Source organism: Syngnathus floridae, chromosome 6 (assembly GCF_059516105.1).
Source record: "Syngnathus floridae isolate MCC-2025c chromosome 6, RoL_Sflo_1.0, whole genome shotgun sequence".
Taxonomy (NCBI): Eukaryota; Metazoa; Chordata; class Actinopteri; order Syngnathiformes; family Syngnathidae; genus Syngnathus; species Syngnathus floridae.
Window position 1 is genome coordinate 16,125,474 of NC_142418.1, and position 23,598 is coordinate 16,149,071.

Consider the following 23,598-nt stretch of genomic DNA (forward strand, 5'->3'; position numbering starts at 1 on the left):
TTATTTAACTGCTTTATTGCCATCAAAGTTCTATCTATCTATCTATCTATCTATCTATCTATCTATCTATCTATCTATCTATCTATCTATCTATCTATCTATCTATCTATCTATCTATCTATCTATCTATTAAACCATTTTAGTATCAGGACATTAGTTATAGTTTGTTGCATATAGTTTTATTCCATTCAAAATAATGTGATGCATATTTACAAAATAAAAAAAAAAAGATATTTGTAATAATCCCTTCTGTGGGCATAATGCAACAGCTAATCTGGGAAAATTGTCTCTCCCCTGTTGTGTCATTATCATAACAGATGGACTGTGCGTGTGGTTGAATATAGAGCAGATGGTGGAAAACACTCACACAAAAGTGTTTAGAAAAATTTGAAGACATAAGTGCATCATAATTTGAATGTGATCAAATGGAACATGTGAAGTCAATATTTTAAAAAGGTTTGACATTTTCAGTACTCCCAATATATCGAAAAAAAATGACCTACTGTCGTTATACCTGTTGCCATGCTGCCCACTAATATTTCCATATTGATCACCTTTATATAGATGGAGAAAGCTAACGTAACATCAGGAGAGTCTTTCATCCATCCTCAGATATTTATTTCTTAGAAATCAACGCATTAATATCATCCTCTGGTTGAAGGCTGTGCCACTGCGCGATGGGCCGCCTTGGGTTGGCGAGCATGTCCGACCAATGATGTTGCTCGCTTCCGGCGATGCTCCCGCCCAGCAGTACTTTCCCAATGGCGTCGTTTTTTCCAATCTTGTCATAGTCCAACACGGTCACTGCGACCTGCACTTTCTGCAGATGCGGAATGTCAAATATTTATGCGTAAGAAACAGCCAACGGGATTGTTACATATTTCTGCTATCTCTTGGTGTACCTCTATTTGTTCGCACGACACTTCAAAGCTGAACGACTCATTGTAGTAAGGGTTCAAAGTATTCTTCTTGATGCTGGTTTTCTTTTTCTTAAGTCTTTTCCCATTCAGCATCAAGTGGATCTTCACATAAGGGTCTCACGAGAAGAACGGGAACATTTAACGGTGCCTCAATAGCTCCTTAACTCAAGCACTAATAAATCTGGAGATTAGAGAGCATGCTTTGTTGTTTGACTCACCTGATAATCCACCCACATCCATTTTCTTCAGGTTTTTGGCCTCCAGGATCACTACAGTCAACTTGCCTGCTGTCGGAACGTACCTCAAGGACAAACAAATATCTCCGAGCCGCTCACTCTGACATACAGCAAGAGAGGTACGCAGCAAAATATGAACTCCTCCTAGCCGCATTTTCGATATTGCTCTCATTCAACAAAATCAAGGTCTTATACACACCTCCTCTTTTTCCGCCTTCTGCAGATCACGCCATTCCTGCAGCGACTGGCTGAAGTCCACGCTGCTCATCGGGATCTTCACCACCCCAATGGCATCGTGCTTGGAGAAGCGGTCAAAGTCGTACACAGTCATCACCAGCGTCTTGCCGCCCAGCTCCGTGTACGGTACCTGTACATACTCATTTTTAGACCCTGTATTTTTTTTTTGGGGTATCCTGGAGTAGAAATATATTCATCTGAAATTTATTCCCATTGTAAATTTTAGCATTTAAAAAAAAATAATAATCAAGAGGAAAAGAATCACCTTAAATGTGAACGTCTCATTGAAATTGGGTTCCAGGGTCTTTCTGTGAACTTTGGTTTCAAACTTTTTCTTTTTGTCCGGGAGCAGATAAACCTTAACGTAAGGGTCCGAGCTTCCGCCCACGTCCATGGCAGGAAGTCCGGCTGCTTGCAAGATGCCCACTACGAGCTTGTGTGAGAGCGCAGATTGAAGATTAAGAAAAGTTCTGATTGTCAGATGACGTTTGGTTGACATCTCACCATATTATCAGTGAAGTTGTAGTCCAATGTGAAATGTAGTCTACCCAAGTTTTCATCCTCCTTCGGCTGGACGTCTGACAACTCGGTTTCCTTCTTGCTTTCGACTTTTACCGGCTGGACACACAACATGCCGTCGTGTGACATTCAGTCAGTGATTTATGATCCCGTCAAAATTTATGGGGATTCATGAAGCAGTTGTGTTGCAGGAGCTGTACCTCTTTGGAACGTTCATTATTTTCCATGTCAAAATCTTCGCCCTTGCTCTTCTCTTTTCCTTTTTTCTTGTCCTTGTCCTTTTTCAGACATTTCTTCCACGCGCACACTCCGAAGGAGAGCAGAACACACAAACTGACGATAGAGAAAGCCACCACCAACCATGATGATGCTGCAAAACATTATGAACGCAATTTATTGAATCGTAAGATTGTGAGGCTCTAATTATTCCCACGGCACTCTGAAAGTGTTTTTTATTGGCTGAGAGAGTCCAGCACATTGTCTCAGTGATGTAAGTCAGAAGATATTTTACGTTGACCTACTGTGGATCTGATGAGGCTCACTCTTGAACTTATCAGGACTTTGGCCTGCGGGGTGCGTTTGGTTTTCTGTGGCGTTGGACCCTTGGGCGGCTCTCGTTGGGACGATCGGAAAAGCTTTGTTGGTTCCCGTCATGTTGTGCTCCTCGTAGAACTGACAATTGCATCCTAGGAGAAAAGGAGAACAAGTGTGAAGAGAACAATAACATTCAGAAGAGCAAGAACTTCCATTGAGGCTATTAAAAAATTTGGAGCATCTAAATATTCTCTCGATTTTTTTTCTTTTTAATTCAAACGCGGCTGACTTTTAGGGCCTAATACTCAAAAATACACATCTTGCAAAAAAAACAAAACCACTTAAATGCAACTGATCAATTGAGGCTGTAATATTCTCGTGTGACAGTCAGTATCGGATTACTTATTTTTCTGCTGTCCAGGCACAAACGGGAAAGCAGCAGGATGTACACTGTTCCACTGCGACTGACATGGAGGGCAGAGGGGAGCATCACGCACGAGGACGTGTCAGCCCGCTGCTCCAGAGGTGACTGACAAGCTATGCGCCAAGATCAATCGGACACATTTTTATTTTTTTAAATTTTTTAATAGGAGTCTTCGTCAATTAATCCTCTTCTTTTATTCGATAACAACAGATTTTCATTCATTTTGCAGGCAATTCCAGCTGAACTTTGTATTGCTCATCAAATAACATGTCGGATTATAACAAACAACAAATATTTACACCAACGGTAAAATGACACAGGGAAAAAAAAAGCATGAGTCAGAATTTCCTGACTAGGAATCAGACATGCTAACTAGTCCTCCTTTTTATTGCTGACTTGGATGAATAAGAAACAATTAGAAAGTGTTGCAAACATTCACATTTTATCTTCAAGATAGTAACTTTTTCTAATATTCAAGATGCGAAATCACGTAGACAATTTTTTAAATATTTAAATACAATAAATCCGGTGCTGACAATAGCAATATTTTTTTTCTAAAATTGTTCAGCATCAAAGCGAGTCACAAAACAGACCTACCAATATCCCGACTGTCCAAACAGCAGCGATGTCCAGACTCACAAGTGCTCCCTTTTCTCCCCACGTACAGAGAGGAAGATGAGGATGAAGAGGAGGAGGAGAAAGGATGACAGAAGTGGACAGGACAGGCGGAGGACAAGCATGTGGTAGGGGAGAGAGTCACTTTGACAGCCTTTGTGTTTTTATGCCACTCTGGAAGTTTTAAGAGCCGTAATGAAAAACTGGACAAAGTAATTTTCAATGTAAACTTTGCTTAAGTAGCTTCTCAGTGAAGGAGTCTCGTGGGACTACTTATTTTTCTCTCCATAGAAGTCCCCTCTCATTGAACCATTTGTGAATATTCATCAGTATAGTGACACTGCTTTTTAAAAGCTTGTTAGCATACTGAAAGTTCAGCACTCATGTGAATTAACATTCACATTGAGCAGATGAGCATGTGTGTGAGCATGTCGATGCATAAGCGCCACCATATCGTCTATGTATAGACAATAGCTGCCTGATTTAGAAACTTAGGATGTGGTTTCTGCAACAACAGAGAGAGATCAGGTTCCAGACTCGGGCCCTGTTCACCTTGAAACACCAGAAATGAGCAAGAGAAGGCAGGGTGAGACAAAGAGAGGCAGGGAAGGTTGCACACAAAGTGGACTCAAGGAGGAATTCAATCATTTTTGACAAAGGTTAAGGTCATAAAATACTAGGTAGGCCTTTTTGTGTCATCTGGGGAATACATTGAGGGAGTCCTTCCAAATTTACAAGGCAAATATGACAATAATGTCAACTAGGAATAAAAATTAATGTCATTTAAAATTCTTGTCTACAGTCTAACATAAGTAGAGTTGGGTATTCATGTGACCAAATACATAAATATACATATACCTGGTATTTTAAATGCAGAATAAATGTTCTAATCAAAATATATAGCGAAAATCTGTACGTAAATCAAATCATTTGAATTCAAATGCAATTCACATTGCCACACGCTAGGCGGCAGTGTTGTTTGCTGATCAGCATTGCGTTTGCGTACCTACAAAAGAAGAAGCGCCGTCTCCTGGATACCGATGGAAGCGGCGTTGTTTTGATTCCGTTATGGTGAGTTGTTCTGCTTTTTTATTTCCTCAAATATTCTCGTCTGTATTTGACTTCTAGATAGGCAAATGGTTCGCTTTTTCAGTCCATGAGTCAGATAAAGAAGCAACGTGAGACGGCGTGAATCAGTTTAGTGATGAGAACGCTACTAGATGCTAACTATGTAATACGTCGAGTGTATTGTCTGCAAAAAAAAAAAAATCTTCATTATAGTGCTGTTCCTAACGTAATGTTCATCGGGTGTATGTCAACAGTGTACAATTAATCCCAATGAACGAATTATGTCTAGTAAACTCATCCAACTGGACTTTTCTTTACAGTAAATTGAATAAGTAGTATTGCAATTTAGTAGCATGCAGATGCGTGTAGGAAACAGATGCATGTAGGATACAAATAATAATAATATATATAGTATTTTTTTTTTTTTTGCAGGATCGTGAAGCTGGGCCCAAGGTCATTGCTTGCATTCCCATTCATCCATTTTCGCTTGTAGACAAACAAGCCTGCACACTCGCATGCAGTTCAGAGCCTTAGAGGAGTCCAACATTGTGGAATGTCGGAGGAAACTGGAGTGCCCGGGGAAAACATGCAAACTCCACACAAGCAGGTTGGAGATGAGATTCTGTCTCAGAACAGAACTGCCACAGCGTTGCCCTCATTTGCATTATGCTAAAAATATTTACATCCTCCAGCCTAGGCAATGTGAGCATAATGTATTCTGCAAACTACCTTCAGACATCCCTTTTTTTTTTTTTTAAGTAATTAGGAATGCGGCCAGTGCAGCATCTTCACCAGAAACATGTCCTGCAGACTGTGTGTGCACTGGAGGCCGTCGTCCTGCGCACCTTCGGCCCCGAGGGAGGGCAGGTGCTTTTCACACGAGACAACGGACAGGCGATGTCGATCCGTAGCGGAACGCGCATTCTCACAGCGCTACGACTTGAGCACCCGCTCGCTAGGTAACAACTCAGCTTCTGGCAGTCAGATAATCAAATGCCTGACTATGTCAGCATTAAGTTTGATGTATAAAATACTTTGGGGACAGCCAGAGTTGTTGAGATGACATGAAATTTTGCTGACACCCTTTATTTGATTCTCTTTCATTTTAGGATGCTGGTCGAGTGCGTCTGGAAGCATAGCGGGAAAACGGGAGATGGATCCAAATCATTTATCCTTCTCGTGGCATCGTTGTTACGCACCATTTACACCGCAGCCTCTAAGGAACCAAATGTATCTCGCGTATACCATTCAAGGGAAGTAGCCCAGTCCACCGCTGCCAGGCGCATGGCTGACCAAATGCTGACTTTTGCATCAGAGAAGCTGGAAGATCTGATTGCTCTTGCAGTGGCTCCTATCGGATTCAGTCTGTCAAGCCCGCAATCGGCATCAAACTCCGATGTGGCTCATGTCGAGACGTTGTTGGCGTCTTTCTTTCGTACCCGTTTGGGTTGCGCCCACTGTGACTTCATGGGCGAGCTGATTTTCAAACTGCTTGGTAAATGTTCTCAATCGGATTCCTCTTCCTCGTCACTCCAATTTCTAAATGACAATTTCCCCGCGCTGCATACGCGGGTGTCTGGCTTTCCTGTTAGCTCTTCACGTTTGATTGAGGGGCAAGTCATCCACAGGGACTTTGCCACACACTGCCATGGTGATCAACATCCAGTCAAGGCGGTAGTTTTTAAAATAGCCCTGCACCCCGAATGGCTAAACGCAAGTCACATGGTGGAGATCGGAAACGGAACGTCCGTCAAGAACATCATGCACTTTAGCGCCTGGGCGGAAAGCTCACTGGAGAACATTTTTGCCAGCCTTCAAACTCTCGGAGTCTCCATCCTGCTATTTGCTTTCAAACAATCCGAAGCCGTCCTGAGTTTAGCGACGCAGGCGGAGATGCGCGCGGTGGAGTGCGTGGACGAAGATGAACTCGCACTCTTCCTCCATCTGAGCGGGGCCTCGGCCGTCACAGATTATCGGGAGATCCGACCGGAACACGTTGCTTCTTTGGCGTTTTGTCGACCGATACTTCTGGGAGCCCATAGGTGAGGACACATTTTATGACCGCACAATATCGCTGCTGCCATCATGTGATTTGACGGTGCCGTTCCACAGATACGTTCACGTGGCTTTTCCCGATTCCAAAGTCACCCAACCAAGTAGTCTCATCATCTGCGGCTTGGGTGAAGGGCAAACGGATCAATACGCAGGTGCCGTCCAGGATGCCGTCCGCATGCTACGCACAACATGGGAGCCCCCGGGTGCAACCGGTAAAGATCCATCCTCTACTTTGCCGGGTTTCGTCGTACCCGCCGGCGGCACTTTTGAGTTTCTCTTACACTACGCTCTCCTGCAACACGGCATTTCTGAAAACATCCCCGTTGCGTGCCAGCTCTTGGCAGACGCGTTACTGAATCTCCCACGACTGATTCACTCCAACAAGCCAAAACGTTTCTTACAAATTCAATCAAGAGTCTGGAGCTTTTATCGGAATCCTTTCCTACCTGACGGATTGTTATGGCAGCCGGAGATTACCCTAGCAAATCACGGTGAGAAATGTTCTCAAGGAGACACCACACCAAGTCGGAATTGTTTATCGGGGCTTGAGTCTGTTTCATGTAAATTCCATCTCATTCTGGCTGTGCTGCAATGTGTCAAAAGCCTCCTACGAGTGGACACTGTATTGCATGTAGCCAACGAATTGCATCCAAAATCAACCAATAATTCATCAGATGATGAAGACTAAATTTTTAGCCTTAATTCGTGTGAGTTGCTGCCACTTTATCATGGTTACCATTTTGCCTCTGTTTCTTAAATTCATTTGTTATCATTTTGCAAGGTGTATATAAGAGGCAAGTCGTACCAACCTTTGTGTTTATTTTGGCCACTCACCACGACTCCTCTTTCTTATCTCATTTTTACTTGCACTCTTCCCCCCGACCACCGCAAAAGCAAATAAGAGAACAACACTTACTCGTAAATTTAAACACATTCCTTTGCACAATCAGTGTTATCTTTAGCGGAGGTCTCAGGGTGGAGGGCTGGCTTGTCAACAACCAAATCACTGTGTACTTCCCTGTTTTCTAATCAGACCCGCACCAGGTCTAGTCAACGCAGCAAGTTAGTTCCTATGAGGTGGGTTTTGTTTTTTTTAAATTGATTCCAAGACAAGCACAAAAACAAGGCTTCTTTGAAATCGAATGACAACTCGTATGTCGGAAAAGTTGGTGCAAGTTAGAATAAAAGCGTGGTCCGGTCAATATTTAACTCCATGTTTGTTTATTTGACTCTTGAATCATCTGTGTGTATGATATGAATCAACTAATATGAGTAAAATGAAAACATTTTGAAAATTCATAACGTGATAATGTGGATTGATGAAGAGAATAAAAATGTGACAAAAACAGGCATTTCTTGAAAGAGGTGAGTCAATAAAATGAAAAATAACACTTAGATCTAAATTACAAAAAGTAGTTTACAGCTGAGAATCCTGTTAATTCAAATCCATTCACACATCCATTTGGCAGTTGTTGGATTTTTTCAGTTGCGCACTCGCAACTCCTTCCGCCAATAAGTGAGAGGCCTCAATAGAGATGTGATCAATAAACAACGAGCTGATCTTTTAAGATGTTTTGCACGAAATTCACTCAGGTGATCTCAATGTGGGACATTTGTCACTCAAGCACAGATGCAACCCATTTTATAGCTGGGCCTGACAACCACATAGACGTAAGGGTGTGAGATTTCCTCCTCCCCCACCCTACCGAACTGGCAGTAGGGAGCCATGTAACTGGGAATGACATCATGCAACATTAACGAGGACCCCAGTATACGTCTGCGGGTATCACACCACCTCCCGAGACTTCCTGATAGCGCAGCACAGGAGCATGCTAAAGATCATCCCAAACACCTAGCAAGAGAAAAAAAAAATAGTTTGTTGCACTCTTGATTGAGCGGGTTAAGCAAAGTTCATTACCATAATGACCCCAATGGTGATGCCCACTCCTCCTATGATGTGGAGCTTGGAGTCAAAAACTTCATCAATGGCATCGGGGCAGCTCTGTAACACAAGAAGATTTATGTGGGCTTTTCTCGGGTCTTGCTAGTAAAACCATTGTTGCCATAGAAACCACAGCAAGAAAAGCCAAAGGAATGTAATGGAAAAGCTGCACCATCATTATGTGTTATGGATATGTAATTACGCCATCGTTTTAATCTTTTAAATGGGATTCATGAAGCCAGAAGTGAGCAAACTTTGACACGGTTCTTTAATCCGGCCCACCAAGAATTATCAGGAGTCTCGGAATTTCGTGGAATATTTGTTTTTTCAGAAATTTGTTTTGGTTTTGCAACGTGATTCAAATTGGCTTCTGACCAATGTAATTGGTTCCTTAGTTATAATTTAAAAAAATAAAACTTTAGATTTAATACAAGAAAATCTGTGGTAATTCTAACATTATTTTATTATTAAAATCACCAATTTTTTTACATTTCAACGCTTTTTGACCTCATCGAATGTGCTGGCTCATCAGTCTTTTTATTTATTATTTATCTAACTCAAACGAGGATATCGAGCCCGATAGTTTCCTAGTTACCCTTGTTTAAAGTTGTGATCCTACCTTGATGATGAGTGCCTCAAGGAGGTCTCCTTTAGGACAGGTGTCTTTGGCACCATCAAACACAGTACCAGTCGGACCGCAACAGTTGAGCTGCAACAACACAACACCAAAACTCTTAAACAACACGGTTGATTTTCCTCAGTGGATCTTGTTGCTAGGCAACACTGTTTATTTCTTTTGCATCTAGGCCAAAACAAATTCGATGCCTGATCATTATGGGATGTATCGCTGTATCTATTTACAGACCATTCAAACTAGATTACATCCTGCTTTCAGGCTTCATGCTATGCTTGTCTGATTAGCTCCCAAATCAACATTGACGCATCTCCGAGAGTGAAAATACAATCAATGCTTTAACTGTTGATTTGGTAACAAAAGCTCTACTTGGCATTGTAAACCGGATTATTTAATCCTCGGGGTATTTTGATAAAAGCATGTCAGATCTTTGATCATGATGAAGAAGCTCACGCCAGTTTGAATCACACGCAGAGTTTCTCGAAGACGCTCATCCTGTCTGTCTTTGTATTCGTTGTAGGTCTGAAGGTAGAATGTGGTGATGTCATCCACCACCTGCCGTGCAAGCAAAAAAAAAATAGTTACATCTTCCTTCTTTTAGAACTCATTTATTGTTTTTGGCAAATGCGACTTTATGAAGACTTAAGCCAAGTGAGTTATCGTACCTTGCTCTGGTTGGAAAACCCCCAGATGCCAGCGGCGACTTCAATGGCAAAGATGATAAGCAGGAAGAAGAAAAACTATGAGGAGGATAAAGGGCGTTAGAATGCCGCGTTAGCATGCATAAACAAGTCAAGTCGTCTGAGCGGAAGTGAACTTGATTTACATAGAGCCCTCCTACTGGGAGATTTACGTAGTACAAGACGATTAAGCCCCGAGAGGAAGCGACGAGTGAGCCACGAAGGAAGTGGACAATAGCCACATCTAAGCCTTGGCCCTCTTTCGGCAAACGTTGATGAAAACAGGCATTTCAAAGGCTCGGGGTCGATTCACATTCTACTCAGGCTAAAATCGGACCGGAAATCTGAAAGATCAGTTTTTCCCTCGGAGTTAAGCTTTACTCACAAATCTACTTAAGAGCGTTTAATTGTCACACAGGCATAGAGGAATAAGTTGTAGTGAAGAAGTCATCATTTCTAGACTAATTAATTGAACTTGTACAATGAATGGGTTAAACCATACATACCAGTCCCAGCATACACGGAGACTCCTGGATGGCACCACAACATCCGAGAAATCCTACAATCATCATTAGCGCCCCAGCGCCAATCAGGATGTACACACCTAGGCAAGCCAAGGCAGTTTTATTTATATAGCACATTTCAGACACAAGGCAACTCAATGTGCTTTGCATAAAAAGGATTAAAAAACATAGAGCATAAAAAAGGGAAAAAATACAGAATATAATGCATACAAAATCAAGAAAAAAAAATAGTTAAAAAGTATTAAAAAACAAAGAACATAGCGAGTGAGAGAGGATTTAATTTAAGAATAACCTAAACACACATAACAACAAAAATCATACCAAAACTGCCTTTTGACCAAATGTTGTTCTTTTTAAAGGTAATAATATTTATTCATTTATTTATTTATAGGTTGTTTTTTTTAGATTGCTTGTATACAAATGTTTGTGGCTCGCTCCTAACATCTAGTGCAAAACTAAACCAAGTAAATCTTCTCTGTCTGATTACTAGTCCTGCTTTTAAATGCAACATTTGTATAGAAAAGCCTCTTACCGGTGTAAAACACATATGGAGACTCTGGTCCTTCAAACAGGCCTTTGGTCTTAGGGTCTAATCTCAACCACAGGCCGATGGAAAACACAGCAGTGCCTGCAAGCTGAAGCAACAACATATAAAAAAGATTTGAGTTCATTTGACATCATTATTGGCAAATGACACTTTATTAGGAACATATGCTAATTTAGGGTTTTCCTATTTATTGACCTTAAGCACATGTGTGTTCTGGCTGTCACTGGCACACATAAAGTTTTCTTATTTTTCAATCATCAATCAAAAAATTAAAAATTAAACTAATAATAATTTCTGATGATCCCTGATTGCAAAATGTCACAGCACAATTGTCGGGAATGACTTTTCTAATCCAATACAAGAGTCAGATCAAATCTGTTTTCTTTTCACCACTCCAAACTCCCACCTAAAAAATAAACACTAATTAAAGTAATGCTTCCATAAAAGACAGTGTCAACCAAAACAAAGCTTTGTTTTATTTGTTAAGACATTTGATAAACTTCTTGTATTGGGGCTTAGTATGCTTATACTGGCATATAATACAAAATGTTTTCAAAGATGTGTGTACGGTTTTACCGGATTCCTCTACCTGATACTCATTCGTGCACGAAGCCATTTTGTTTTGAGCACACATGCTTGGACATGAACTTCACAGTGACTCATCGTGAGCGTATGCCATAAATGTAACCACATGTATCTGCACTGATTGTGTTTTTCCTGAATATTTAACTCGCAAAAATAGAAACTTTGGAGAATCCACCACCCATCTTTGCGCCTTATTCTCTTCTACACACACATACACCCAACAGGAAAAACAAAGCACACCTACCCAGAAGAATAAGTTGAATATAAACATGAGATACTTGATGCACTTGATCCCCCCAACGACAGCCATGCTGACAAGTTAGATGACAACCTTTAAATTCCTTTAAAGCGGTGTTAACGTGAGCTGAAAACGAGTTTAGAAGTGAAAGCGTCCTGAAAACGCCACGCCTTCAGTCGCCTGAACGCACACTCGGGGAGTGGCGAGAACTTCAGGGCCTACTCCACAAACTAGCCTATCACTCTTAAGCCTGCCCATGTTCCTTCCTCTGTTTGTTTCTTGCTTGCATAGATTGCGGTGGTAACGACTCCTGTGTGAGAAGCTGCAGGCAGTCAGCCAAAATTGTGAAACCTCTGATGGCAACACTCTTAGAACACGCTGACATTAAGAGTTTTGCCATCTTAACTGTTTTATTTAAAATTTAACAAAACCCACATGGGATGTGGAAAAGGAATTGGAAGGTGTGTTTTTACAGCTCTTAAAAGCCATCTAAAATTATTTGTCCAACACCAACTATAGGTTCCAGTACAGCCATGAACCTAATGACGATTTGCATAAAAAAATATTTGAGTATTTCCTATATTAAAAATAGTGTTTTTTATGTAATATTCAATTTTCCATTGCTGGTCATTTTTTAGCTGCAAGGTATGATTATCAAAAAAAACTATACAGTGATCCCTCGCTACTTTGCGTTTCGTTTATCACGGCTTCACTACATGGCGGATTTTTTTTCCAAATTAAAAAAACATTTAAAAGTCAAAATAAAATTTCTAAATTGAGGAAACATGTGTCTAACCTTTAGGACAATCTATTGCTCCAAATGTTTGTTCGTTTTCACGTGTTAGCACGATCGCGAATTAGTATCTTTCCGCTAACTCGTTAGGCTGCCTAGTACTTCTTGTTGGTGACCGTACTTCGCGGATTTCACTTATCGCGGGTAGCTTTTGGAACCAATTGTCCGCGATAGACGAGGGATTACTGTATTTATATATTTTTGGATTATGCAAAATTTCACTGTTCCATAGGTAGGAAAATGTAACTTATATTTATTTTGTATGTTTACTTATACAAACCCCATTTGGAATTGGCCAACTGAAGTCAAATGTTTTTCCGAGGCACCTGAATATTTTTAGCAATGTCTCCCCCCCCCCCCCCCGCAGCATTTCCTCTTTCACCATGCCTCCATCCCCCTTGTGATGCTTTGTTGTGCTTATTTCCATCTAGAGCTGCAAAATTAAACATTACCAAAAAAGGAGAAAACATTCTTGCGAAACCCACAAGCTCTTTAATATACACAGTTCTAGATAAACAAACACCCACATGGGACACACCCCACGAGTTTACTGGGACTGAGACATAAATAGCGTGCATGAGATATTCAAGAGTCACACACACACACACACACACACACACACACACACACACACACACACACACACACACACACACAATAGACCCGAATACACACTCACACACTATCTCCCTGACATGCGCACTACTTCTCCCCACGTGACCATGGCCAACTATTTGTAATCAATAAATGACAGGCTGGTTCAATATTTAAGCGCGTTTCTATTTGTTTTATCTTTCTCTCCTAACCATTTATAGATGCAGCACGCGCAAATCGTCGATGTGCTCCGTGGAAGTGGGTCACTTGGCCACTGGGGAGGATTACTGCTCCTCAGCTGAGCCTACACGCGCCCGGGACTACGTACAGTAGCGGTCCCGTGAAAATAATAAAAAAAAAAGATTCAAATGAATCGTAACCCATTCAGGATACACTGCGACAATATGAGGTTTTGCACTATTTCATATTTCCACTCACGACGCACGTCTCACAGTCGTCAATACGCACAGCCAAATAGATTGTAGTTTTTAAATGCGCTCACCCAGAAGATCAGGTTGAAGGCGAACATCAGGTACTTGATGCACATCTCTCCGCCGGATAGCGCTGCCATGACGAATCTTGTGTTCGTAGGAGAGGATTTAAACCTTTAATTGTGATCGCCACTTCTCCACGCGTGGCGCTGCTGGTGTTTGCATTGAATGGTACCCGCCCCCCCATCCCCCCGAACCTAGCCCACCCCCCTCGGCTGCAAAAAAAAAAAGCAAGGCAAAAAATAATATTTCGATTGTACTGCACTAAATACTAAATTATACGTTTTTGTGTGCTTGTCAATGCATTGCGTCACTATTCAAAGCATCCAGAGCGATCCACAGCGCGATGACGTAAGAGTCGTTCCTGATTTAAATTGGCACAATGTGATGACGTCATGGTCAAACGCGCTCCGCAAGGTCGCTGTCTCGCGAGCACATGACCCTTTGCCCTTGGTGTCCAAAGTGCACCCCCTAATTCATTTGTAGCCACAATGAAGATAAAACATTAACACAAAATGATGACGCAACAAAATAGATGTTTTGAGTAGACAAAATAGTAATTGGTTAATTTCTCATCAAGAGCTTTGAAATTTGGCTAGACAAAATGATGTCCTTTCAGCCAATCATCACTTTAATATCCTCTTTTCATTGTTCTCGAAGTAAAATATTTCTTTCCGTTTCCTGCATTTCAATCAATCAAGAAATTCTGCAGGGATGTTGGGATTACCAGGAAATGTTTTTAACTCTTGTTAATTGTTTACCCATCTGACAGGTGATTTTTCTTTTCAACTTTTCCAAAGAACTATTTTCCATTGTTTTTATGCAATGTCTGGCATGAATTAGTCATACGTTTGCTCCTGTGGCCTCAGTATCTTCCCCGTAGCACAATTGTTTGGGTTGGCCCTGATACAGGTTTGTACCAGCAGGCTAATCACTCAGCCAGACCATCAGTGGGCATATCCTGGTATTGTCTCACCGTGGCGGTCTGATGGTGTCGCTCTACACGTACCGACTGATATTCTGGCCTTCTTGACATAACCTGATGTAGGGAGGAGGGCACAATAACAGTGGGTAGGGCTCTCCTCAATATAAATGAAGAACTTTTGAGTAAGGCTTTTGAAATTTTTGACCCCATTTTCACTTGAGCCTGTTATGCGACACACCATGTAGAGCTCCCAGTGCAGGATTTTCGTGGATTGTACGAGCCTTTTTTGTTGTCGCAAGATTTGTGGATTAGCCGATTGTTGAGCTATGGAGGTACGGTACTTTTGTTTCATTCAGGAAGTCATTTTAAGAGGATCATGGGATGAAGCATGTGTTTGTGTTTCAGTTGTGCGGCGGCAGGTGTTTGAGAGCAATTTGGCTTCTGCTTCATCTGACAGGTGGGTGGAAAAAAAATATATTTTAAATTGTCCATTAATGTGAATGTGCTCCCACTTCATGTCCAAAGTCAGCTGGACTCTACCATCTCAACCACAAGGCTACAAACTAGCCAAATAAATTTAGTTCTTTTCATTAAATTTTTTTGCTATTTGAAACATGACGAGATTTTTGTGAACGTGGTTGTGCAGCATGCGTGGCAGGTATGACGGGGCGATGCAGCCTCTTTGGACGGCACCACGTTCACACCTTCGACGGGGTTTTGTACCAATTTCCCGGAGACTGCAGCTACCTGCTGGCCGGGGATTGCAAACGTCGCTCTTTCACGCTGCTGGGTGGGTGAGCCCGTCAAAAATTATCTCGAATATTGATGGATAGTAAGAGCTACATGTTTACCTAATTGTGCTTCATTTTGGTACGGCAAAAGTAAAACGACGCGCACTGTGATTCACCCGCAGGCGATTTTGTCGGCGGCAAAAGAACCGGAGTCACACTCTTCCTCGGGGATGTCTTTGAGTTGCATCTGTCGGTCGACGGGAGATTATCACAGGGAGAAACCAGGTAAAGCTAAACATAGGAAAGAAAAACTTAGAATGTCCTGGTTCTAAATCGAAATGTCATATATTTTCCGTTTTGCAGACTTTCTCTGCCGTACGCGTCGCACTCGGTGTTTGCTGGCCAGGAGCTGGGGTTCTACAAACTGTGGAGCGAGGAGTTTGGCTTCACGGTGACCATCGATACCGCAACCAACGTCGCCTTGACGCTCACCAAACATCACGCCAACCACACCTGCGGCCTCTGTGGTAACTTCAACGCGGCGGTGGCTGATGAATACACCGCTCAAGAAGGTACGCACGCGTTCATTCGAGACCACCAAAGCTGCACGTTCCTGAGAATTTCGGAAATGCTTCGAGTCACCCGGTGCTCAGAAACAGGAAGAGAAGCTATTCCATACAGGAAAAGATAACGAGGTTCAAGGAAAGCAAAAAGAGCAGCATGAGATTAATGAGGAAGCTTGTCGACATCTATGCACTGTGCGTCATTTCAGGATTCCTCACAGCGGATAGCTACGACTTTGCCAATTCGTGGGCGGTAAAGGGGGCAGATCAAGTCTGCAGACGGGTTTCGACTCCCAGTCTGTCCTGCAAGAGCTCCAAAGACACTTCGGAGGTCAGCCACACAGACTTTCCATATCGAATAAACATATTTGTTATAATACTGATGAGGTATAAAACTTCTTTTCCTAGATTCTGTCCAGTTGCAGCGTATTGCAAACATCAGCCGTGTTCCTGCACTGCGCTCACTTGGTACCACCCGAGGCTTTCCTGTCCCTGTGCCAGGAGGAGGCGTGCCACTGCGGCCATGGAGACGCCGAAGACTGCTACTGTCCGGTCCTTCTCGAGTACGCCCGCACGTGTCACGCCCATGGGATGCTTTTACGGGGGTGGCAGCAGGAGAGCGAATGCTGTAAGTAAGAAAAAAAATAAAATCAAATATGCGGCAGAAATACTGACACTGTAATTCGCAAGTGTGTACATGTGTGTGCAGTCCCCAAATGTCCCATCGGAATGCACTACAGCGAATGCACCAAGTCCTGCTCCACCACCTGCCATAGTCTCAACATCCAGGAGATCTGCAAGGAGGACTGCGTGGATGGATGCACGTGCCCCGGTAACTAACTACTGACTTTCCACCCCTTCAAGCTTTCCTTCGTGTGTGTTAATTAGTGTGTGTGCTTTTCAGCGGGTAAAGTGTTGGATGGAAACCGCTGCGTGGAGGTGTCTCAGTGTTCCTGCGTGCACATGGGGCGACACTTCCCTCCAGGTTCCACCATCTCTCAAGACTGCAACACCTGGTGAGTGGATGGACGTATTTTCAGAACGTCACCTTAGTGTGTTTTTTTTTTTCACAGCGTGTGTCGACACGGGTCGTGGGAATGCACCAACGAAGGTTGCCCCGGTGAGTGACGTGAATCGCATTTACACTGCATGATTCACAAATGTTCTTCTGCTCTCCAGGTGAATGTCTAGTGGTGGGTCAGTCCCACTTCAAGACCTTTGACAACAAATTCTTCACCTTCACCGGCCCGTGTCACTACCTGCTGGCCGGAGACTGTGCCGAGCGAGACTTCTCTGTCATTATTGAGAATGTGCAGGTTGGAAAGAAGCAGATCTGGAGAACTTTCTAAACACCATGGCTAAGATCACGTCACATAAGAACTCACAAAACGTTTTTGGCAGGATAATAACTTTGCATTTTCCTTCTGTCACTCTTTGTGTGCATGTCTGACAGCTTATTACCAAACTGTCTTTCAGTGCGCAGATGATCAGGAGGCTGTGTGTACTCGTTCCGTGACTCTCACTCTGCCTTCCCTGGAGGACATGAGAGTAAAGCTGAAGCACGGAGGAATGGTTTCTGTCAACGGCATGGACATCCAAACCCCAATGCATCACGGTATGGCATTTTTACGGGGAGCAGCTGCCTTTTGTCACTCAAAGAGAGTGACATGCAAGAGTGCTTATGGGGGGGGATGCAAGAATTCGGGAAATGCAGACCTCTGTCAAGGTTTAGACATTCAAAAGGCTGTTGCCTAAATAAAACAAAATGGATATTCCTTAATCATCACCGCTTTTCAATTTCCAGGTCACTTGCACATCCAGAAATCTGTCCAGTCATCCGTGCTCCTCAAGTATGGAGATAATCTGCGTCTTGACTGGGATGGGAGGGGCCGGGTGCTTTTAAAGGTACATTCAGTCTTAGTTTATTTGTAAAAGAAGCAAGGCAAGTTTTCAAATATTACCCGCCTTTTTTTTTGCAGCTGGGCCCACGCTGGGCGGGACAGACTTGCGGTTTGTGCGGTAACTTCAACGGTAACCAAGGAGATGATTTCTTGTCCACATCCGGCCTGGTCGAGGCGGGCCCGCTAGCGTTTGGTCAGTCATGGAGAATCAACAGCGACTGCAAGTCAGCCCACAAAGTTGTGACAGATCCCTGTGCTGTCAACCCCAAAAGAGGTGAACACACACACATGCAGATGGTGACTCAGCAACACACCCGTCAACACTGCAGTGAATCCTCCGAGACCTCCAGCATTTATCAATAAACTCTAAATGTAAACGTGGTGAAGAACCCTTACAACCCAGGCTAAATTTAGCCCCTCTCCAACATGCAAAGGTCATATATATTGCTATATTGCTATAGGCCAGGGCTTTGGCGCCATCTTGTGGCCTCTTAGCGCATTACAGAAAGAGTACAAAATCTACAGAAAAGTCCCAAATACATTTTGTAGTGACTCGTTTAGGATGGACGTCACAGAAATAAAGAGATAGGTGGTGATTTGCAAATCTCCAACCTGCTTTTTTTTTTTCTTCCTTCAGTTCGTTTTGCAGAAGAAGGCTGCTCAATGCTGATGTCAGATGTCTTCAGCCCGTGCCATTTCCTGGTTAATCCAGCTCCTTTCCAGAAGTTCTGCCGTTATGACGTTTGCTCATGTGCGGACGGCGACGAGTGCCTCTGCTCCGCCTTGGCCTCCTATGCGGCAGCCTGCGCCGCCAAAGGGGTGCTGCTCCCCTGGCGTTCTCCCTCCCTCTGCCGTAAAAACACTTATTTATATTTACACAAAAAAAAATGGAGTTTCATGGGCCGACGCCACACATTTGATCGATTTCAATCCTCAGAGATGGAGTGCACCAGCGGCCGAGTGTACGAAGCTTGCGGCAGCGTGTGCGACCGCACTTGCCGCTCCTTATCCGGAGCAGAGGGTGGATGCGGAGAGGAGAGAGTGTGCGAGGAGGGTTGTTTTTGCCCAGCTGGAAAATACCTGAGCGACTCCGGAGAGTGTGTGACGGCGGACCGGTGCACGTGCCTGCATGACGGACAGCTGTACCAGCCCAATGACGTCTACGCCGATCACAACAGCATTTGGTCTGTTGGCGTATCGTAAAAATACACTCTTGGGAAATATCTTTTTCTTTTTAACGGAGTGTTTTATATTTACAGTTACTGCGAGAATGGATCCATGCGCTGCAGCTCTGCAGAGAGGAGCACTTTGCTGTCTGATCTCTTCTACGACGACCTGGCACCCTCCAGAGGTGAAAATCAACACATACTATTTTGGGTGAAAGGTCACCTGTGATAAATGATAGTCAACAATATAGAGAGCATATAGAAAAACATGTAGTTGAAATGAACAAACAAAGCGACAATTAAAGACAACAAACATGTTGGTACTTTCAGAGAGACGCTCTACAACATGTCAACCTCCACTAGTCCACGCAAAGTGTGACGCAGGTGAAAAAGGCCTGGAATGTGCCAGAAACTGCCAGAATGCAAACCTCCCCTGCGTCTCACTTGCTTGTATCCCCGGCTGCCTCTGTCCACCCGGCACAGTAGGTAGTGGGAGCTTCATGCATTGATATTCTTATCATTGTATTTTAGAAATGAAGCTGTGGGTGGCAGAAAGTTGAAGTTATTCCTTGTGGAGCTGAACATTTATTGGATATTTCAGGTACGCCACCATGGAGGCTGTATTGTGCCAGATGAGTGTCCTTGTTACCATAACAACAAGCCTTATGCGTCGGGACAAAGCATACCAGTGGACTGCAACACCTGGTAAGTATTTTTATTTTATTTTTTTCGGATAATGGTTATCTTGTTGATTGCAAAACCTTTTTTTATATGACAGCGTATGCGAGAAGAGGATATGGCGCTGCACCAAGAAGCTTTGTGACGGCGTGTGCCGCACCGTCGGGGAGGCCCATTACATCACCTTTGATGGCCTTAAGTACTCCTTTCCTGGTCTCTGTCAGTATGTCCTGGTCCAGGTAAGACAAAGAAATAACTGCGTGTCATAAGTGTTTTTATAAATATTTTTTTTTACTTTCATTGCACACAGGACAATTGTAATGGAGATGAGGGGACCTTCAGAGTGCTTGTGGAGAATGAAGCCTGTGGCATTGTGGGACATCGCTGTGCCAAGTCTGTGTCGGTCTACTACCAAGGAGGATTGATTGTGATGCAGAATGGCGAGGTAGCCTTGAGGTTTTTTTTTGGAATGAAAAAGTTTTGAAAATAATAATAAAAAAATCAAAACGCCATCTTGTGGCATCCTCTGGTATTACAGAAAGAGCACACAGCCCGCCAATGGTTACGTTTTTCCTCCAAGAGTTAAGAATAGGTTGCATATGAAATAAAATTAATAAGCAAACCTATGAAGAGTAAATGTTTTGATTTCATTGACATGTTTTGGTCTTTACTCAGGTGCGGATGAAGACCCCAGTACCACAAAACGCGCAGGTGGAGATCATCCGATCGGGTCAATTCTACACCCTCCTGCTGGGCAAACATATTTCCCTTAGCTGGGACAAGGCAACCCACCTTCTGGTCCACATATCAGCAGAATACAGGGTACAGATCTATTTACATTTTTTTTTTGGGTGGATCACCATTTTGATTCTATATTTTTTGACTCTGTCATTTTTTTTGTAGAACCGGGTGTGTGGTCTGTGTGGTAACTTTGACGGGAACGTGAATAATGACCTGGTCAGCAGTAACAATCAGCTGGAGGTGGATTCTTTGCACTTTGGGAATTCTTGGAAGGTTGCGCCCAGCTGTGCTGATGTCACACAGGTAATGTATATGAGTCATGTGGTTTGGAGAAGAAAAAAAAGAAAATAAATAAGTTTGGGGCTGCTTTTGATATTTACGACATAAGGATGTTGCATCATAATTTTTATTTCCAGGTAGCTGTTCCATGCGCCGACAACATCGTCAGACTGGTAACAGTTGAGCAGTCATGCCGCGTGCTCACCGGCCCCGTCTTTAAAGAGTGCAACAGTCAGGTGAGTATAGCAGCAGAAATCTCAAAAATCTGAGATGAAAGCAAAAATAAATTGTTTTTTGTATAGCTACTTTTTTGGACAGGCTTAATCATGTTTCTTCCCTTTATGCATTTCTTCAGGTGGACGCCGAACCATACGTAAAGATGTGCGTCGAGGCGGCGTGCACTTGTCCGTCCGTGGGCGACTGCGCTTGTTTTTGTGATGTCATTGCAGCCTACGCTCAAGCTTGTTCGCAGAAGGGCGTACCCGTCAACTGGAGATCCAATGAGCTTTGCCGTGAGCGTGACGAACATCGTGGTGATCGCCGAGTTCTTTCAGCCTAAATGATAAGTTTTCTTTATAGCGATGAGCTGTGAGGGGTTGAACCCGAAGAACCCGGCGACAGGAGAGGAGTTATGCCAGTGGAGGTACAACACTTGCGGCCCCGCCTGTCCCGTCACCTGCCAGCACCCCGATCCTCTCCAATGCGCCCTCACATGTGTGGAAGGATGTCATGCAAACTGCCCCCCAGGTGCCTTATTTTGGACCTTTTATTGAGCCACTCGAGACTGTTTTAACGCTCTTCACCTTGTTCTCAGGCCAATTGTTGGATGAGGTGGCCATGAAGTGTGTTGAGCCCACTCAGTGTCAAGTTTGCGTCCATGAGGGTCAGAGAATCTCCCACGGCAACAAAGTCATCATCAGCCGCCATGACCCCGCCCACTGCAAAATATGGTAAGTGCCAAATAGGTTTTCATTTGGATAAAAAAAAGAACTCAATTATCAATTCATTCTTTCTTTTTGTCCCCAAGTCACTGCGAAAACAACACGCTAACCTGCGAGGTTTGCACTTTGAGCACCGTCGCACCAACCCTTCCCTCCGCCATGTTTACGACCATCCCAATGACCACCATGATGCCCGAGGGGACGTGCGACCGCGCCATGGATCTGGTTTTCCTGCTGGACGGCTCCACCGCACTGAGCGAAACCGAGTTTCAGACCACGAAAGAATTTATACTGGGAGTGGTGGAGCCCTTCCGCATGGGCTCGGCTCACACTCGAGCTGCCGTGCTGCTTTACTACTCTGGAGTCAAAACGTATGATCTACAGGTAGGTCGAGCCATGGGATTGTATTCTCATTCTTGAATCCAGCAGCAGCAAAAAAAAATCTTGTGGCATTAAAGCATTCCTTCCTTTGAACTTTTCATCGTGAGTAGGTTCAGAAGTGGCTGTTTAAGAAGACCGTGCACGAACTGCACTACGCCGGAGGCGACGTCGCCTTCTTGGACGAGGCCATTAAATATCTCTCTTACAACATCTACGACAAGAACAAACGAGAGCACGCCGGCCGCGTGGCCGTCATCCTGACGGCCAGCACCAACCCTCGGCCCATGCGGCCATTCATCAACATGCTCCGCAGAAAGAGCATCACCACGCTGACCGTGGCCCTCGGTCCCGGCGTGAGCATGGCGCAGATTAACGAAATCACAAAGGCTATCCCAGCGAACAGGGCCTACGTGCTGAGTAGCGCTGCCGAGCTGCCCGACCGCCTTTTAGAATTGACCGACTATCTTTGCACTTTGGGGCTGGAGCCAAAACCCAGCACGACCACCACCACTCGCTCTCCTCGACCGGAACCCATCCCTACCAAACACCTCACCACCACTTCGACCGTCCCTTCCATCCTGTCTCCAAAAACCACCACAGCGCCCTCTTCTCGACCACCGAGCAAGGAAGTGACCTTCATCATCGAAGGCTCCGATTCAGTCGGCGAGGCCAACTTTAATAAATCCCTCCTGTTCCTGGAGAACGTGATAACGCAGATGTCTGAGAACGAGGAGTTCATCCGCATCACGGTGATTCAATACTCAGTCACGGTGACCGTGGAGATCCGCCGCTGGGATTTGAGATACCAGAGGATGCTGCTGCTGCAGCGTCTCAGGGAGATTCGTTGGCGGGGCGGAAGCAAGACAAACACCGGCGCCGCCGTGGCAACTGTCTTTAACGACACCCCCACCGTCCCGCCTCCACGCGGTCCCGCCCCACCGCAGCTGGTCTTCCTGGTGACAGAAAACCCGCCCACAGACACGGTGACGCGCCCGTCGATCACCAGCACCGAGACACACGTGTATCCCATCGGAGTCGGCTCCAAGGTACGGGAGGTGGACTTGTTCCCTTTCAGCTCGCCGCAGCGTCCCATGATGGTGGAGGACTACACGCAACTCAAAAAACTGGTCCACCGTGTTGTAAACATCACACGCACCACAGTCACGCCACGCTTCCCCACACTGGTACCTGTGGTCCACCCAACGCTCGCCAGCCTCCCGCCCACAGGTAGAAACAGCACGCCACCTCTTTGCATATATGATGAAGCCTCACTAGTGTCGACATATTAAAAAAAAAAAAAATTCAATGTGCCAGTGCCCTGCAAGACACCCGTGGATGTGCTTTTCCTGCTGAAGTCCGGAGAACAATTTGAAGACATGAAGACTTTTGTGAAAGCCTTCATCAACACGGTGGATGTGGGTAGGTTGAGATTTTGGGTCGCAAGTGAGAAGAAACCTGTCCTTTTAACATCTTCCCATTTCATCCGCACGTAGGTCCGAATGGCACTCAGGTGAGCGTGATTCAGTACGGCGACACCCTCACCACGGAGTTCACCTTGAGCAGGCAACAGATCAAGTCCCGTCTTCTCGACATGGTGGACAACATTCCCGGAAGGAAAACAGCGGCCCCAGCACTCGGTAGACGATACCAAAACAG

The 23,598-nt window shown here is 44.2% G+C and overlaps 4 protein-coding genes across 12 annotated transcripts in view; 2 read left to right on the forward strand and 2 right to left on the reverse strand.

Annotated features, from left to right (window-relative positions):
• vwf (von Willebrand factor) overlaps window positions 1–23,598 on the forward strand; it is a 29,898-nt gene that overhangs the window by 830 nt on the left and 5,470 nt on the right. For 2 of the 7 annotated variants that reach the window (XM_088378347.1, XM_088378348.1), the window contains 34 exons: window positions 1,170–1,275; window positions 1,380–1,514; window positions 2,868–2,971; window positions 3,538–3,613; window positions 14,967–15,018; window positions 15,208–15,351; window positions 15,475–15,577; window positions 15,656–15,864; window positions 16,065–16,186; window positions 16,264–16,483; window positions 16,565–16,687; window positions 16,760–16,871; window positions 16,929–16,975; window positions 17,035–17,171; window positions 17,332–17,470; window positions 17,660–17,760; window positions 17,835–18,030; window positions 18,394–18,609; window positions 18,694–18,940; window positions 19,016–19,107; window positions 19,253–19,404; window positions 19,524–19,627; window positions 19,701–19,839; window positions 19,911–20,045; window positions 20,276–20,422; window positions 20,504–20,644; window positions 20,758–20,856; window positions 20,976–21,132; window positions 21,200–21,367; window positions 21,435–21,570; window positions 21,648–21,945; window positions 22,053–23,169; window positions 23,257–23,361; window positions 23,436–23,579. In XM_088378347.1, the coding sequence (XP_088234473.1) occupies window positions 15,222–15,351; window positions 15,475–15,577; window positions 15,656–15,864; window positions 16,065–16,186; window positions 16,264–16,483; window positions 16,565–16,687; window positions 16,760–16,871; window positions 16,929–16,975; window positions 17,035–17,171; window positions 17,332–17,470; window positions 17,660–17,760; window positions 17,835–18,030; window positions 18,394–18,609; window positions 18,694–18,940; window positions 19,016–19,107; window positions 19,253–19,404; window positions 19,524–19,627; window positions 19,701–19,839; window positions 19,911–20,045; window positions 20,276–20,422; window positions 20,504–20,644; window positions 20,758–20,856; window positions 20,976–21,132; window positions 21,200–21,367; window positions 21,435–21,570; window positions 21,648–21,945; window positions 22,053–23,169; window positions 23,257–23,361; window positions 23,436–23,579 (5,236 nt within the window). In that variant the 5' untranslated portion in view covers window positions 1,170–1,275; window positions 1,380–1,514; window positions 2,868–2,971; ... (1 more) ...; window positions 14,967–15,018; window positions 15,208–15,221. Of the gene's footprint in view, window positions 1–1,044; window positions 1,065–1,169; window positions 1,276–1,379; window positions 1,515–2,867; window positions 2,972–3,537; window positions 3,614–6,690; window positions 6,821–14,622; window positions 14,894–14,942; window positions 15,019–15,207; window positions 15,352–15,474; window positions 15,578–15,655; window positions 15,865–16,064; window positions 16,187–16,263; window positions 16,484–16,564; window positions 16,688–16,759; window positions 16,872–16,928; window positions 16,976–17,034; window positions 17,172–17,331; window positions 17,471–17,659; window positions 17,761–17,834; window positions 18,031–18,393; window positions 18,610–18,693; window positions 18,941–19,015; window positions 19,108–19,252; window positions 19,405–19,523; window positions 19,628–19,700; window positions 19,840–19,910; window positions 20,046–20,275; window positions 20,423–20,503; window positions 20,645–20,757; window positions 20,857–20,975; window positions 21,133–21,199; window positions 21,368–21,434; window positions 21,571–21,647; window positions 21,946–22,052; window positions 23,170–23,256; window positions 23,362–23,435; window positions 23,580–23,598 lie in introns of those variants that run through there. The other 5 variants (XM_088378344.1, XM_088378350.1, XM_088378349.1 and 2 more) reach the window with 4 other exon arrangements.
• LOC148396902 (synaptotagmin-1-like) lies at window positions 319–3,572 on the reverse strand. The gene is made up of 9 exons (XM_088378369.1): window positions 3,468–3,572; window positions 2,434–2,598; window positions 2,113–2,282; window positions 1,898–2,011; window positions 1,659–1,826; window positions 1,356–1,523; window positions 1,139–1,256; window positions 903–1,036; window positions 319–820 (listed from the first exon to the last, which is right to left on the reverse strand). The coding sequence occupies exons 2-9, from the start codon at window positions 2,564–2,566 to the stop codon at window positions 617–619; spliced, it is 1,209 nt and encodes a 402-aa protein (XP_088234495.1). The 5' UTR covers window positions 2,567–2,598; window positions 3,468–3,572; the 3' UTR covers window positions 319–616.
• On the forward strand, window positions 4,473–7,817 carry bbs10 (Bardet-Biedl syndrome 10). 2 transcript variants are annotated; one of them, XM_088378356.1, is made up of 5 exons: window positions 4,473–4,556; window positions 4,986–5,160; window positions 5,313–5,512; window positions 5,663–6,595; window positions 6,666–7,817. In XM_088378356.1, the coding sequence occupies exons 3-5, from the start codon at window positions 5,322–5,324 to the stop codon at window positions 7,294–7,296; spliced, it is 1,755 nt and encodes a 584-aa protein (XP_088234482.1). In that variant the 5' UTR covers window positions 4,473–4,556; window positions 4,986–5,160; window positions 5,313–5,321; the 3' UTR covers window positions 7,297–7,817. The 2 variants fall into 2 exon arrangements, with proteins under 2 accessions (XP_088234482.1, XP_088234483.1); XM_088378357.1 differs by having other exon boundaries at window positions 5,320–5,512.
• cd9a (CD9 molecule a) lies at window positions 7,807–13,812 on the reverse strand. 2 transcript variants are annotated; one of them, XM_088378371.1, is made up of 8 exons: window positions 13,648–13,812; window positions 10,921–11,023; window positions 10,371–10,468; window positions 9,850–9,924; window positions 9,638–9,739; window positions 9,170–9,259; window positions 8,527–8,610; window positions 7,807–8,460 (listed from the first exon to the last, which is right to left on the reverse strand). In XM_088378371.1, exons 1-8 carry the CDS (start codon window positions 13,714–13,716, stop codon window positions 8,395–8,397), a joined length of 687 nt encoding a protein of 228 aa, XP_088234497.1. In that variant the 5' UTR covers window positions 13,717–13,812; the 3' UTR covers window positions 7,807–8,394. The 2 variants fall into 2 exon arrangements, with proteins under 2 accessions (XP_088234497.1, XP_088234498.1); XM_088378372.1 differs by lacking the exon at window positions 13,648–13,812 and adding an exon at window positions 11,765–11,960.